General features: G+C 35.8%; 1 protein-coding gene across 3 annotated transcripts in view; it reads left to right on the forward strand.

The window, feature by feature from the left end:
• The window catches only part of PPFIA2 (PTPRF interacting protein alpha 2), a 270,133-nt gene that overhangs the window by 162,618 nt on the left and 90,998 nt on the right, over positions 1-16,517 (forward strand). For all 3 annotated transcript variants that reach the window (XM_056481941.1, XM_056481942.1, XM_056481943.1), the window contains 2 exons: positions 4,964-5,128; positions 14,641-14,715. In XM_056481941.1, the coding sequence (XP_056337916.1) occupies positions 4,964-5,128; positions 14,641-14,715 (240 nt within the window). The remainder of the gene's footprint in view (positions 1-4,963; positions 5,129-14,640; positions 14,716-16,517) is intronic.

Consider the following 16,517-nt stretch of genomic DNA (forward strand, 5'->3'; position numbering starts at 1 on the left):
TCATATATGAAGTTAGTCCAAGTAGTGCATCTTTTGTCCATCCCTCTGATGTTCACACTTAAGCCAGCCCTAGCTTGGCTACATTAATGAGGCTCACCTGACTCCCCAGGACACACTCATGCATAGCCACACATAGTGGGACTACTCACAACAACCACCTCGTCCCAAGTAGCACTCCCTGCTGCTTTTGAATGAAGATGCTCAGTTCTGAATTGCAGCTTCTGAATTTTTTAATCCAACCTTTTATCTCCTTGGGGTAACAGCAAAAAAAGATACTGTTTGATTTGTCCTGTTATGTTTGCTCAGACTGAATATCAGCAGAAAGGAATGAAAGTGGCAATTCTGTCAGGTCCTGAGTACACACCAACCTTCCAGGTCTCCTTTACATTTTCAGTTATGCCTAACTTGCAGTATTTTATTTACTCTAGACCCACACCTATGTGTTTCATTATTTTCTGGCAACAGCCTCACACAGTTTTTGCTCATCATATAAACAAACAAAACACAAAACTAATTTCACATCCTGATTTCCCACTCCATGCCAAGCTGTAGTAGTAGACCTTGGTGGCAATGTGTATTAGAGAGAGACCATGATGGAATTACATTTTCTGTATCACATGCACTTCAGATGTCACCCAAAATACCAGAAATTAAACTTTACCCCAATATTTAATCAAGTTTCTACTTAATCTTTCTACCAGTATTCTCAGGCATTTGCTGTTGAATGTGTACTTTTGCTGCCTATGATAATTAACTTCTTCTGACACATTGCAGTAGAAATATTTTCATGTTAAGAATGTAGCTGGAAACTTCATCTATCAATACATGAGGCAAAATAGAAAGTGTAGGAGTGTTGATTGTGTGGTGTTGCTGATGGGAAGACAGACAGGTTCTCTCTGGAAGACCATTGTATGGGATTTGAAAACAGATACAAAAATATCCTAATAGAAACTCTTACAGTTATTTCTCTGGATATCCTCTAGATAGAATGATCACCTATAGCATGTAGAAAGATGGCATCTTTTCTGAAGCTGGAAGATAAGTCAGTGTGATCTAGCATGCTATTTAATGGAAATTATAAAATAACACTACTTTGGCTGTTTAAATTAAAATGATTTTTTTTTGTCTCTATATTCTTTAAAAGTTGAAAAAATGCATAGGATTAACTTATTGGATCAGAATATTATTATGAGGAAATTTGTGGTTTTCTTCTGTGGCTGAAAAAAATATGTTAGAGTACTGCTGTGGATTCACCTGGTTGAGGATTTTTCCTTACAACAAAAAAGGACCAGAAACAAGCATGTACTTTTTGAACAAAGCATATTTTTTTTGCTCAAATTGGTCTGAAATATTTTAGTTCTAACAGTTTAGAAACAAAAAATTATACCTGTGTTCACAAATGAAACAGCAGTAACAAAGACAGTGTTAACTCTTTTGCTTCATGCCTTGGGAGAGAAAGCACATATTAAAGTGATTGATTAATTAATTTTTAGTATATCTAATTTTAATCATATTTTATTGTTTCCATTCCTTATTGAATGGTTTATGAAACATCTTCAATTATGCACTGTAGTCTCATTATACCTATAGATCAGAACTTAACCTGTATTTTATGGTTCAAATTCCCTCCTACTGTGTTGGGAAACTCCAAGAATATATTTTAAAGTATAGTTTAACCTATTTTAGCTCATTTTCTCATAGGTCCTTTAAATTAAATCAGTTTCAAAGGTGCTAAAAATTAATCAGGTAATCTATTTCTTTTCTAAACATGAGGAAAAAAATTATTATTTTTATACATTTTTTATGCTTATAAAAGTAGTCCAGAATTCCTATTTACATAAGATACAACAATCAGCATGGCATCTTGAGCATTCTAAAATTTGCCCAGCATAAAACTCACTTGTCAGATTATTTCATAATTCATTGTCAAGCTTGTGCTTTCCAGTAGGAAAAGCATAGCAGTGATGCGTGGGTGATTCTGTCCTACCTGCTGCTGTTGATCTTCATCTTCTTTTCTCTGCAAGCTGCCTGTCCCTCTGAGTGCTTGACAAGTGTAACAGCTTGACAGCATGAGGGAGCAGAATATGCTCAGCAGCCCATGATCACTATTAATGCCAGAGTTTAATTGCAACTTACTGGAATCTTTAAAGCTGTTTCTAACAACTCTTTTGTAGTTTAGATGAATTACCATTGTTGTTACAATGTTATTTCAATGGGAAATCTTGTGATGTTCTTACAACTATTTGGAATATTCATTCTTGAGCTACATATGTGGAGGAAACTCCTCAGCATGCCCATAAGTTATTGTGATTTGCTTCAGATGTTAAACATTGGTTGACACACCATCATCTTCCATGTCAATCTTTTATGTTTATATTTCCTTCCCCCATCATTGTAGCCCTGAGACACTTCAGAATTCTGTCAGTGTTGTTGACATTTGCACTTCCCAGGGAAGCAGGGAAGATCTATTACCCCTTTTTTTAATATAATTGTAATTGGGGAAAAGCTGAATAAAACAGCAGCTATTATTACATGTCCAAAGTGGGGCAGCAAAACTGGTGAAGAGTCTGAAGCACCAGTCTTGCAAGGGGCAGCTGAGGGAGCTGGGGCTGTTTAGCCTGAAGAAAAGGAGTCCCATGGGAGACCTTATCACTCTGCAGCTGTAGGTCAGGTGGGGTCAGCCCCTTCTCCCAGATAAGAAGTGATAGTGCAAGAGGAAATTGATGGACTTGATGATCTTAGAGGTTTTTTCAGCCTAAACAATTCTATTATTTTGTGAGTCTAGCATTTCACCAGAGCAGGGGGCAACAATTTGCTGTCAGGTTCTCAGTCACAGTCAGAAGTCCTACCCCTTAGGTTTTTTCACTTTCAGCAGAACTGGGAGTAATGTTTCACTAAGTGACGTGGTTAATAGTATTCCCTGCTCAGCTGTGCTCACAGAATTTGTGAAGAAATAGAGATTATTTTTGTTGAAAGGCAAAAAGAAGACATTTTTACAAATGAGAAATCTATGTTAGCATGCCTTCTTGAGCATTCCTAGAGCTGATGGTAAGGAAAAGTGTTCAGAGGTAGTTTCCAGAAGAATGAGTGACTGCAAATGCTTGAGTAACTAAGAACAGAGACAAAAACTATGAAATGTTCACAAGCACTGTTTTGACTCTCCATGGGTCTTTTGACACAGCTGTGACAATTGGTATACTGTAAAATAGGCAACACAGCATTTTGCTCTTGATTTATGCAACAACTATGAAATGTATGCAGGCGTTGGAATATGTCTTTTTCTTCTGTGAAATGATAATTCTAAGCTAAAAACAAACTTAGCTTTTGTGGATGTTAAATGGGTGATTGCCATGGGTTTAGTGTTAAGTGTTATGAATGTTTCTAACATGGCAGTAACATAACCTAAATATGTTATCTGTAGCTCTGCAAAAGGCTAGAGTGCTGCACTGTTCATCTCAAATAGCAAACTCCTCCACAGTCACCCCATTAGAAAGTCTGAGTTCCCACCACTCTGCTGTCTTCTACTTGAAAACCTTGTTTAACCTGTTTTGTCTCTTCAACACTCTTTGATCTCTGTTCTGGCTTTGCTTAGCAAGTTTCTTGTCTTCTGGCCGTGCTGACTTCACATTCCTTGTTGGGATTGTCTGTCTGCACCAGTTCAAAATGAGGTTCTGGGTGATGTTAGGAGTTTTTTTCTGTGCTCCATTTTTATCTCTCTGTTATAGTTATGTGTAATTCCTTTTCCATGCCAAGATTTCCATGTCACCATCACTTTTCTTCTCTCCTAAACCAGGTTTTCCATTTTCCTTTCCAACTAAGTCTTGCATACAGGTTCTCAGAAGTCCCTGATCATCACAGCATTTGTCTGGGAGATAAGTCATTTAGGGTAGTAGGACACCAAATATGATAAATAATATGATAAATTTGCTCAGTTGAGCCAGAAAAAAGGTTGCCAAGGTTTTTTTACTGTGGATTACAAATAAATATATGTATTTAATAATAGTAACTTTATTAAGGACCACATCAGAGGAGAATTTTTAAACAATTGTCCATGTAACTTTCAGATTTCCAGTTCAATGACTAAGATATAGTTGTTTGTTGTAATTACAGTACATTTAACATGCATTCTGATTCATGAATTTAGCTACCCTGATTTATCTTTCAGCTAAGTGTCTTTAATGCTTAATGTCTTAAGCCAAGTGTCTTTAATGTTCAGGCACTAAAAACAGCAATGGTAGCCCTATGAATGTATAGGCAAATTAGGAATTTTCTATACAACATCAGCATACCATTTTAATTTTTCCTTTAACTCCAGAGTAATAATGAAAACTAAATAGAATGTGTTTTTAAAATATGTTATTTACAGACTATCTTATAGATGTTTATGGACTTCTCTGGGTTTTGTTGTGTTTCTGACACAACAGAGACAATGAATATTTTAGAGCATGTGCTAGTGATGGACACCATTAGCTGTGGCAGTTCTAATGAATAGTCTTAAAAATCTAGTAAAATATACTGTTCACTCCTACATAATTTGTTAAGTTGCTTTCAAGATAAATTGAAAACATATTACAGTTAGGCTGAATTAATTGTAAACTTATTTCATATTTTTACATGATTCTTTAGACTGTCTTTGCTTATTTGGCTGTCAATACTCATCAATTACTATCAAAATTGATATGTAAATATCTAATTAATTTAGTAAAATGGTGACTGTACATTTCATGATTTGTTGTTCTTGCTTTTCATAGCAGAGTTTTAAATGAAATAATGGGTAGATTTTCTACTTTTCCCTTTATTCCATCTGATTTAGAAACACGAAATATTGATAATAGTTCCAGCAATCTCTCCTACAATGAGGTCATCAAGAAAATTACTGTTTGGTATTGTGTACATTTTAGTTAGAATTTCTGTGGCATTTAGAGGCACAGAAATTAATAACTTTTTATTTCAAATCCTATAGCTGTTACTGGAGCATTTGGAGTGCCTTGTCTCGAGACACGAGAGGTCCCTGAGGATGACAGTGGTGAAACGGCAAGCACAGTCTCCCTCGGGAGTTTCCAGTGAAGTCGAGGTCCTCAAAGCTCTGAAATCTCTGTTTGAGCACCACAAGGCTTTGGATGAAAAGGTACAGTATGGAAAAAAAAAGCTTACTAAAAACACTCTTTAACTTGCCTAATTGTGCTTTATGATGCAGCAGAGCATATTGTTTGTTTACTGCTTGGAATAAACCCTGTGCTTAGAGCATTTACAGGTATTCAGAGAAATCTGGATGGTAAGAATGTATGGCCAATAGCTATAGTGTACTTGAGGTCACTTCAGCTATCTTTTTTAGACAATAGAAACTACTTTTCAAAATAAGCAAATCTCACCCCTACCAGACATGCTTCTTCTATTTAGCACTAAATAAAGATTAACCTGTGGAATTTGTTGAGTGTAAACTGTGCTTTTAAGTTATGACCATGAAAATGTAGGTATATCTCAAATTTTAAAAACACACAGAGAGGCAGAATGAGATGTTCCTAACTCCATAAGGGAACTTGTGTCTTAGATATTTTTATGAGGAAAACCTAAATTTCACATAATAAAGGCTAATAAATCTTTTTAGCCTTTGGTACATAAGGACAGTGTTCCCTTTACAAGTAGCATAACCTATAGTAAGTAGTACAATGTTCATTATCAGAAGTGATGAAGGGCCTGCAGAATCATGGTAAAAACCAATGGTAACTGCATCAGGTCATGCTAATGAAGAGGGTCTTTCCTCTGCATTCCTCATATATCTTGTGCTGGAAAGACTGTATTCAAAATGAATGAATCTTTGTGCAACTATGAATTATCACTTTGAGTATAGTGTACATGAATTCATAAATCAAGTCCAAATCTAGAAACAATGTGCTGAGAAGGTGATGTATCTGAATCAGGAAGAGCCTCAAAGCTACACGTGCAGGGAGCACGTGAGGTTCTTTGCTCATGAGCCCAAAGAACCTCATTCCTTACAGGGTCTGGTTGGGCTGATTTGCTCTTTGCTGATGCTGAGCTGCTTCTGTGTTTGAGATGGCTGGGTAAGCAGTGATGACATGGTACAGCACAGCCTCTGAAACCACTGACTGCACAGATGAGCTGTATTGTACAGGACCAGTTTAATGGTCTCACAGCAACAAATTTAACTTCCACAAATATACTCAGAAAGCTGACTTAATGAAGGTAGCAGTAGATACATAGCAATAGATGTATCATTGATACTGAAAGGATGAGACACTGTGGTTTGTGAGTTATACTAGGTTAACTAACAGGTTCAAAGTTTAATAAATTTTAGGAACTTAGACCAACTAAAAACTTCTTATGTGTTTAGGTATGTCTTTTGGGTTATATGTTCTACTCAGATATCATGAAAGCATCTCTAAAGAAAATCTAGAAAAGGAAATATAATGACTTCTAGCCACTGTAATAAGCTTTTGGATGTCATTAAGACTTCTAAAATCCCGTATCATTAAAAAGATCTTTGGAGGACTGATGGGGTTTATGCTCTGAGCTTTGATCTTTTATCCACCACTTTAAATATCATTAAAACCAGGGTAGGGAGCTCTCCAGCTTTTATACTTTTTGACATTGTGTTGAATAAGTATGAGAAATAGTAAGAGTAAACTTGAAACAGATTCTGATTACTCAACAGTTGCGTACCTCTTACACATTTTCTTTTGTGAATGTTTTAGTGTTTCAGTACTATGCAGTTTATTTCACATCCCATTTTGATAAGTATTGTAGCGGGTTAGGTTGAAGCTACATGTAATATTTTGACTTGCATTATTGAAAAAATTGACTTACATTGTTGAAAATTCTATTCCTGTATTATTTTAAATGTAATAGGTTAAAATCAGTATTCATCACATTAAAAAAATTTGGAATTACACAGGTAGACATCTTATGTATCTAGCTGATTCCTGTCACAGTGGTAATGACAATTATCAGGGTAGAAAAGTCAACCATCTGCAATCATATTAACAGAAGATTCGTTCCATTATAAAACAAGTTTTATAATTTGTTGGTCAAAATTGCTTGTCCAACATGCTGTTTTACCTATGTGTGGAGCCTTTTTTATTTTGCTGCAATAAATCATATTTTTACTATAAAACATTCTGAGATAAATCCAGTAAGCAGTTCAATAAATTATTTAAAATAGTTTGTTATAAACCCAACACACATTATTTTCAAGTAAAAATCTCATATAAAAATACCTGGTTTTGTTAGAGTGTCTCTGGAAGGATTGGATCAAGGATATCAGTTATATTGCCCAGATACTTGATAATATAATGCTTTCACAAATTGTCAGCATTATGGTGATTTTTATTTAAAAATAATGAAATTAAAACAGACTGCATGCACCCAAATGTGCTAAAATATTTTTATGGCATGTGAGTCATATATTCTGCATGGTGACAGAAAGATTATGTAAGTTACATTTGTTTCAGACCCTTCAGAAATAAGATATCAATCCAGCTATAAAAATGCACTGAAGATTTTCAGGGACTAGTAGAACAATGTGGGTTGGAGCTCCTGAGAGACATCTGGCCCAACCTCCTGCTCAAAGCAGGGACAACTGTTTCAGGTTGCTTAGGGTCCTGTCCAATAGCTCCTGAATATTTCTAAGCAGAAGCCTATTCTGGTGTTTCACCACTCTCACTGTAATTTTTCCCCATAATACCTGTCCAGAGTTTGTGTTGTTGAGTGTTCCACTGGTTCCCTCTTGTCCTGCAAGGTCTTCCCTTTTTGCATCTACAAGAAGAATTTGGCTTTATTTCCTCCACATCTTCTGTTTAGCTGGTTGTAGACAGCAATTAGATCTCCTGTGAACTTCTCCTTCTTCACTTTGACCAGATCCAGCTCTCTCAGCCTGTCTCATTTGCTGTGTGCTCCAGCTCATGGCCAGCTTGGTGGCCTTCATTGAAATCTGCCAATATCCTTCTTCCACCAGGAAGCCTGAAACCAAAGGCAGCCTCAAAAGTCTGGAGGGAAATAATCATTTCCTCCAACCCACTGGCCAAACTCTGTGCTGGCCTTTTTCATCACTAAGTCTTTTCTACAAAACTGCTTTCTCTTCCCAAAGCCTGTCTCATTCCCTAGGGCTGTGCGTTCTGTGGCAATGGGATGTCACACAGACTTGTGTCACTGATCACAAACCTCTGACCCTTTCAGTCCAGCCCATTTTTGATGCACCACGGAATCTATTTCACCAATTCACATCTCACCAGTTTCTCTAGAGATGCATGGAAGATCTTGCAGAAAAACTCAGTGAAGGTGGAAAATTTTCGTTGCTCTCCCCTCATCCATGGAGCCTGTCTTCCCATCTTGCAAGGCAGTAAGGTTGGCCAGATGTCATTTGGTTTTGACAAGGCCATACTGGCTCTCCCCAGTCACCATCTTACCCTTTATGTGCCTGAAAATGCTTCCTGGAAGATTTGCTTTATAACCTTCCCTGCACTGGCCAGCTTCTACTTTCCTGGGTCTTCCCAGGATAACTCCAGTATTTCATGAGGAAAGACAAAACATATGTGAGTTTCCCCCTCATCAGGAATCTCCCTGGCTTCTGCTACTTTCAAAGTTGATAAAGGCCGTACTATGACAAAGTAATCAAGTCTCTTGGCACCCATGGATGGAGTCAATCTATTGCCTTTGACTTCTGTATGTCTTGTCTCCTGTGTTGTGAGTAGTGCTTCAACTGCACAGACTCTGCTGCTGTGTTCAAGGGAGGCCTGCAGGCAGAACCTCAATGTAAAACGAGGCTAAAACCATGATTTATGGTGCCATTCATGTCACAGCAAAATAATCAGTGCCCACCAGAAAATGCACACAAAGCTGAAGTAGGTTAGTGGATAGAGTAATAAAAACTGTCAAAAGTGCACTGGAAACATATCGTGTTCCTTCTCAAATGAATAATGCAAATTTTTCTTTAATTTTTCTCTTCACAAAAAGGTGTTGACACTGAAACTATTAATGTAGTTGTTACATTCATGGAAAAGCAACAAAATATTTTCATGAGAAGTTTTGTCCTTTAAACTTACAAAAATATGAAGAAGATCTTAAAATTCTTCGTAAATGCAAATTTTCTTTCATGTTTTCACTTCCTACACTAAAACATCTTGATGTGTTGTAACAAGCTCTGCCACAAAAATTGACTGATCATGAAAGGATTTCTATGTGCACAGTACAAGAACTACAAAACCATCCTCATTACTATAAGAAAATCCAATGAAACCAACTAACAGATTGGAAAGTGAAAAATAAAATATATTAATTTCTAGGCAGGCCTGCTTAAGTATAAAAATAATCAGGAGTGATACCTTACTTCAAAGTCTGTTGACTTTCTATCTATTACATGAAGTCTGGGCTTTGCCTTTCCCTTTTGTCCAACAGATAGATCACCACACAGAGATCACAGCTGTGATTGCATCATTCTGAGAAAACATGGCTGTCATTGCAGTTTTATCAGTCTGACAGATCCTTCAGGATCTTTCTCATTATCCACATGACACAATCCTGCAGAATGAAAGCTTGACATGAGCTTCCCATGTGGGAGAGCCAGTCCTGCTTGGCTGAGCCCAGTAGGTACCTCCTAGTAAGGAGGAAGAGGTGAGAGTATGATTTAGGCTTACCCCTTCAACTGTATCAGATCTTAGAAGTGCCAAACAAAAGTCTTCACAGACTAGTTTTGCAGTGTTCATGTATTTAGTGAGAATTTTTGCTTTAGGGCATGGGGACAATGACAGAGTTAATTTAGTTTAGAAATGTTTACCATGTGTCCCTCAGAAAAATCTCATGTCTCCTTGGGTAAGTTGTGTTAGAGCAAATGAAATTGATACCACACTAACTGTATTTATTATTAGTAGTAGTAGTAGTATTAATATTATTAGTATTATTCAGAAATTTAATTTTATTGAATCTATACACGTTTTCAAAAAATTTTTGCATATGTAATTATGCTAATATTTTTAGAAATACAAAACCAAAGCACATGGGCAGTTCTGTTAGCAATTTTAAATTTTCATCATGTGAGAAGTTAAATTCAGTGACTGTTTTACTTAAGTGTAAGCTTAGGTTATATCTCACAAACAACAAGCATTGCTTAAAAAAATGAAATTTTAAACACTAGAACTTAGGAATTATTTGGGCTACGACCAGTGTGAAATTCTGACTTAACATTTCTTATAGCCTTTGCTATTGTATAAGTGAAATTTGCAGCAGTATTCAGAGTGGAAACCTCCCTTCAGTTATTCACCCTGTAGTTCCTAATGCTACAGGTCTCAAACTCTTTTACTGCTGCTAAGTAGCTCATACCTTTGTGGTTTGTTTTATTCATGCAGTGAAAAGTTGTGGAACCAATGTAAGACAGCACTACAAAATATTTTGTGATATTAAATATGAATATGCATGGAATTGTTTATAAAAAGCAAGTGAAGACAATATTTCCTAGAAATTATTAGAGCTGAAAAAAAAATAGAAGCTCATGTTAAGTTCATGGTTAGAATAGACATTGAGTAGATCAGGAAATACATTGTCCTTATGTGCAATTCAAGAAGAACTAAAGGTAGAAAAATTTTATGTTACTTGTGCGATTCTGTAGTTTATTTGTCTTCTAATATCTATTTGAACATGTTTGTTGTCCTGCTGACATTTTTCCTATTTTCCTTTAAACTTTGGGTTCAACTTTTAAAATGTGCATTGGAAAAGAGAAAGAAGCAACTTGTTCAAACCCAGTTTTTAGGTCAGTGTTGTAAGAAAAGTGTCCAGTTGATCTTCACAGTGGAAAGCAGCTATCAGATGTTACTGTCTTAGCTAAAAATCAAAAACCCACTGGTTCTCTTGAGATTAATTAATGGCAGAAAAGTATACCTAATATTCTTGCAAACAAAATTAGCCTATTTGTGTCAGCGTTGTCACTATCTTTTTATTCATTAGCAGGTAACTAGGAGAACTTTTATTCAATAGAATAAATGGGAAAAAAGTGATTCAATTCTAGCATGCAAGTGTTTTTTAAAAAGCTCTTTATGGGCTGCAGATCTGAAGAGAATGAAGAAAGAATTTGACAGCAAGAAAAAAAAAAGTGGGAAGTAGTTGCTAGGAGACAGAGAAAGATGGGTGATATTTTGCACTGACAGCAGTGCTAACATGACACTGACTATGTTACATTTAAAGATAATGTGGTTGCATTTAAAAGCCAGAAGAATACCCAGGCATCTGGGCATTTGTTAGATACACCCTCTAACCTGGAGACAGCAACTCTTTTCTGCTGTGTCTGTGACACTACAATCATAAAATCACAAAATGGTTTTGATTGAAAGAAATAATTAAAAATCACCAAGTTTGAACCCCTGCAGTGTTAGGAACACCATTCACTGGACCATGCTGCTCTAAGCCCCATCCAAACTGCTCTTGAACACTTCCAGGGATGGGGCATCCACAGCTGCCCTGGGCAGCCTGTTCCAGTGTCTCACCACCTTCACAGCAAAAAATTCCTTCCTAATAACTAATTTAAATTACAGTTTAAATCCCTTCCACCTCATACCTGACCTTGTAAAAAATCCCTCTCCAGCTCTCTTGTAAGACCCTTTAGAAACTGGAAGATGCTATAAGTTCTCCCTAGAGCCTTCTATTCTCTATTTGTCATTTAAAAATGTTTATGATTGCATTTCTGTTAGATCAGTTGGCATCTAATTAGTCTTACTTTCTGAAACCTTTTTTTGGTAAAGCTTTGTCAGTGCCCAAGAAAATAGAAATACATGGAAGAATCATACGAAATTTAAGCAGAGTAACTTCTGAAGTGATACACATATTCTCACTAATAATTCCTATTAACTATAGTTACTCACTTACTATCACTTCCAGAAAATAGAAAACTGCATAATATGCCAATCACTAACTGGCATTCATCATATGAAAAAAAAAACCAACAAAGAAAAATTGTCGGATAAAAATAGTTTGCATTTGTTCCAGTTCCTTTTTCTTGATAAAAAATCCTTTGCAATACATTTGTGTATGACTGAGAAATAAATGTAAAATGAGAAATAAAGTTGAAGCTTCTGGGTTGTAAACCAGAGTGAATTTCTCCTTCAGATCAAAGTGTTGATGTAACTCTTTATTTTTTTACTAATAGAATCAAAGACTTCCCTCTACTTTAACAGCTGTTATTTATGTTTGAAAATGAAGAATTAGTTGTAGCCTTTCCAATGTCACTATGGAAAATGTGAATCTGAACTTGTTCACTGGTCAGATGAATGGAAAAAAGATATTTTCTGTGCCAAGGCAGAGTTGCTTTCAGTTCCTTCAGCAGCTGTTAGATTCAGAGAACAAATAAGAGCCATCAGACTGCAATTTTGGCTAGGTCATTATTAAAAAAGGCAGTGTATTAACTATGCATGTGGCAAGAAGGCAAGACATGGCAGGACAAAGGGAACAACTTCTAACAGTTGCTCTGTCTTACACTGGTAATGTTCAATGTTGTCACTGACAATAGGCCAAGAGTTAAAAGAAATATATTTAATGTAATAGTTTGATAGTCAGAATAGAAACATTAACTCTCTACCTAGTTTTGCTGGAGTTCCATGTAGAAATTGTGTCTCCAGAGCTGTCTGTTGTTTAGAGGGAGTGTTATTTGCAAGCTCTAAAATGGCTGTATAGAACCCACTAGGATTCAGTTCTCCAGTGCCACAGTGTGTAAGGTTTAAGGATAATTCTTCTGATTCAAGCTCCTTGCATAGCTGTCACATCCTCAGTAATGTGGCCTAGTTGGTTTGCAAATTCTGGCACCATTCAAAGTTTATGTCAGTGTTAGACATAATATCTTTTAAAATGCATTCTCCTTTATACAACTCTTGGGCTTGAATACATGGAGGTTTCAGAAAAAATATCAAGTAAAGTTGCCAGCTGACTGTATTTCATTTTGACTTTTAACAACTTCCTGCTTGTGAATTTTCTCTCAATCATCTTGTCCCAAGGCAGCGCTTACAGCCAAAGGGATTGAAGAGAGAAACATTACTGTAAATTTTCCATGTTTTTTTTAATATCCATTCTGACATTTTTGTAAAAAAGTTGTTGTATACCAGCTCCCATTGTGGTTAGAGAAGTTGAAATCAGACTTCTTGAAGACACTCCTATTAGTAGTTTCAAATAAACTATATAAAGAGGAACAAAAGCCTCTAAGTACTGCATAAAAACTATATTTGCATTTGTTAGAAGGGATGAGTAGTTTTATTTTTAAGTGTTCATTTCCTGAATATGTATTTCATCTTTAGGTTTAGTCGGTTTTAAAGCCAAATGAACCTGCTGTGTTATAGTTTCTCTAACTAATTTTCATCTACTAAATTCTAATCCATTCTTGGGATATAGTAAATGTTTACAAAACCTCATTTCTGTCAGTAGTAAATGAAAATGAAGTGTGTAAGGAAAGGTAATATTTATTAGACAAAGAGCCATCACTGGAAAAAAATATGAAAGCATTAGGAGATATACAGCTGGTTTAGGGTCTCCTGTATTTGTCAAGGATGTGAAAACAATGAAAATGTGTCATGTTTCTCTGTAAATGAAAGACTGATTTTGTTTTGCTTTATTTTCCAGCTACATCTCTTGGTCTAAAAGAGTATGCTACCTTACCCTACAAACATTGCTAATAGCCTTAAACATCTGTGGATCAGCAGCTGGAACAGCATTGCTGCGGTGTAGCTGGAACATGTAAAGAAATATACCTTGAGTGTTGACTGATTAGCCAGGTTATAAACTCATTTATTGTGAGGTGGCTAATGAAGTTCTGTCGGTTAGGATAATCAAAGAGTCCATTAACAGTCAGGAGAGAGAATCTCACACAGCACTGGAGGTCACTTCAGGTCTGATTTGCCTCTGGTTGAACTGGGAGACTGCAGCAACAGCTGGCTTGGGTTACATGAGCTGACAACGAGCCAAAGCACTCAAAACAGCTGTGGTTGTGCCTTCAGACACATTTAGTATTAACTATTAATAATCAATATTTAGCAATAATTAAAATACGAGTAATAATAATAATTGAGATCATAATCATCCTTGGAACAGAATAGGTTATTTATGAAACTGGGGAAAACAGAGGAATTTTCTGCTTATGAGAGTACACATTGTTTATGACTTTTTGCAAAACTGAAACAAATGCATGATGATACAAAAGATCTCTAGTATATGGGCCTGAAGGCAATGCTACAAGTTATTTTTCAATTAATTTATTGCATTCACTTACTATAAACAGATAAGTTATCTTCCATGGAGTGAACTTAAAACATCTGCAAATGTTTTTCTCTTATCCTTTGTAAAAGATATTTGTGAAAGTTTTATTTTTATGCCTAATGTGGTCTTAAAAGATTTTAATTTGCTGTGCATTCCATAGAATTGCAGGCAGACTGTGGAACAGCAGTGTGGCATTTAAAATTTGACACCTATTTTAATGGGTTAAGTTTCCTATAGTTAGATTTAAATGTTTACTCTACAGTATGTCTCATGAAAGGGTGCAACACACATGACTGCAAATGGAGTGACAGGGCATACAGTAGAGCATATGGCAGATTATATAATCTTTAAAGACTAATAGAAATTACGTTACTGCACATATTTTGATTTTTCTTCTAGGTAAGGGAACGACTGAGGGTTTCTTTAGAAAGAGTCTCTGCACTGGAAGAAGAACTAGCTGCTGCTAACCAGGAGGTAACATAAAACACTTTCTCCCCTTTTGAGATTAAATTTCTCTAATATTCTGTCCCATGTGTTCCCTGTCACTTCCTTCAAAACTGTTAGATAAAACCCCAACAAAACAAACAAGCAAAACCAAAATGAAACAAAACTAAAGAAAATTACATTCTGAGTAAGCTTCTCAGTGAGGCTTGTTTAAGGTGGTTGTGAGATTAATACAACCTTCTGTTTACTGATGTATTCCCTCCTTCTCTTCCCTTGTGAGCAATCCAAAACCCAAGAGCAGACAAGATTCAAGACAGATTCCCAAATTTCTTATTGGACTTGAAAAAAGAGTGAACCAACAAATATGCCAGATCCTATAAATAATTCAATAAGCTGAATTGCCATTTTCCTATAAAATTAAGTAAAACACACATATATACTCATATAAATGTTAGCATTGATGAAGGAAGAATTGTGGATGACTGTGAAATGTAGGTTTGTCTCTTCCCTTTTAACTGCAGTATATCATGGTGTACTGTGGTGCCATGTAACTATTGCCAACCTGGACAAGAGATATTTTTTCCTGTTTGCAGAATGTTCTCTTTTGTTTGAAAGGGTGATCAGCAAAACATGTTTGTATTGAACAGCTGTACATTGCACACATATAGAAAGAAATTTTGCACCCTAGAGAGGTGATTTTGAGGCCAGATAATATAAAAAATGGGGTCTGCTGGTGGCTTTACTATTCCTCTCATGTTCTGAACCCACCTGACATGTGCTTTTAACACTGTTAAAATAAACCAGATAAACAATATGGATTAAAACTATTTTGGGTTATGGCGATTTCCTGGTGTCATTTTATTCAGGGTTAAGACAGAAACTGAAAGAAACCACAGACAACCTAAAACACTACCAAACAATTCTTGAAAAGTGGAATACCCATAATTCAGAATAATGTGTGATAATGTAAAGTATAGATTACTAAAATATTTTTAACTAATTTAAACTGGAAAAGGTACTTTCTTACTTTACTTCTTAAAAATAGGATCTTCAATTAATATATTCGTACTTCTTCTTTATGAGTAGGATAAACTATAAAACTATTAGTATGATTCATCCCTTTGCTGTCTGAAGTAACTGCACTTCCCTGTTAAAACATAATATTCTTCTTTCAGAAGGATCCAGAAAAGTTGTGTTGAAATACTGTCGTTACACTATGTTGTGCATTCTGTTATTTGCATTAGTGTTTATTAAATAGCAAGCAATCCTTTTGGTCAGTCAAGCCAACTGAGATGCATCACACTCCTCCAATCCCTCCTGCTCATCATCCAATTAAACCCAAGCTCACTTCGCTGGGCATAGGACCAGGTCTTTAGAGAATTGCCTTGCTATTTGGAATTTTAAAAATTTAGTGAAACTTTTTTGACAGTAAGGAATAAAAGCATGCACAATGAAATTATATTGAAATAATGAAATTACATTGAAGTAGGCCTTCCTTAGCTTTTCTTGCCCCAAATCCTTGGAAATGTTGAACAATGTTTGTGTCTACATGACACTGAAGACATTTAGAAGGACACTGAATCAATCAAGCATAACATGACCATTAACACAATCTGAATATTGTTATTCCAGCTTCCTCTGAGAGACTGTTAAAGCTGAAATTTAATTAAATAATAATGGAGAAAGAGTGAAATGGGAAGAGAGGTGGAAGAGAACAAGTGGATTATTTTCAAACAGTTATGCATTTGAACAAGGGTTCAGATAATTTTCACACAATTAGTTATTTGAATAAGAACAAAATCAATTAGAGCACTGCAGTTTTAAAGTCTAGT

Source organism: Oenanthe melanoleuca, chromosome 1A, assembly GCF_029582105.1.
Source record: "Oenanthe melanoleuca isolate GR-GAL-2019-014 chromosome 1A, OMel1.0, whole genome shotgun sequence".
NCBI lineage: Eukaryota > Metazoa > Chordata > Aves > Passeriformes > Muscicapidae > Oenanthe > Oenanthe melanoleuca.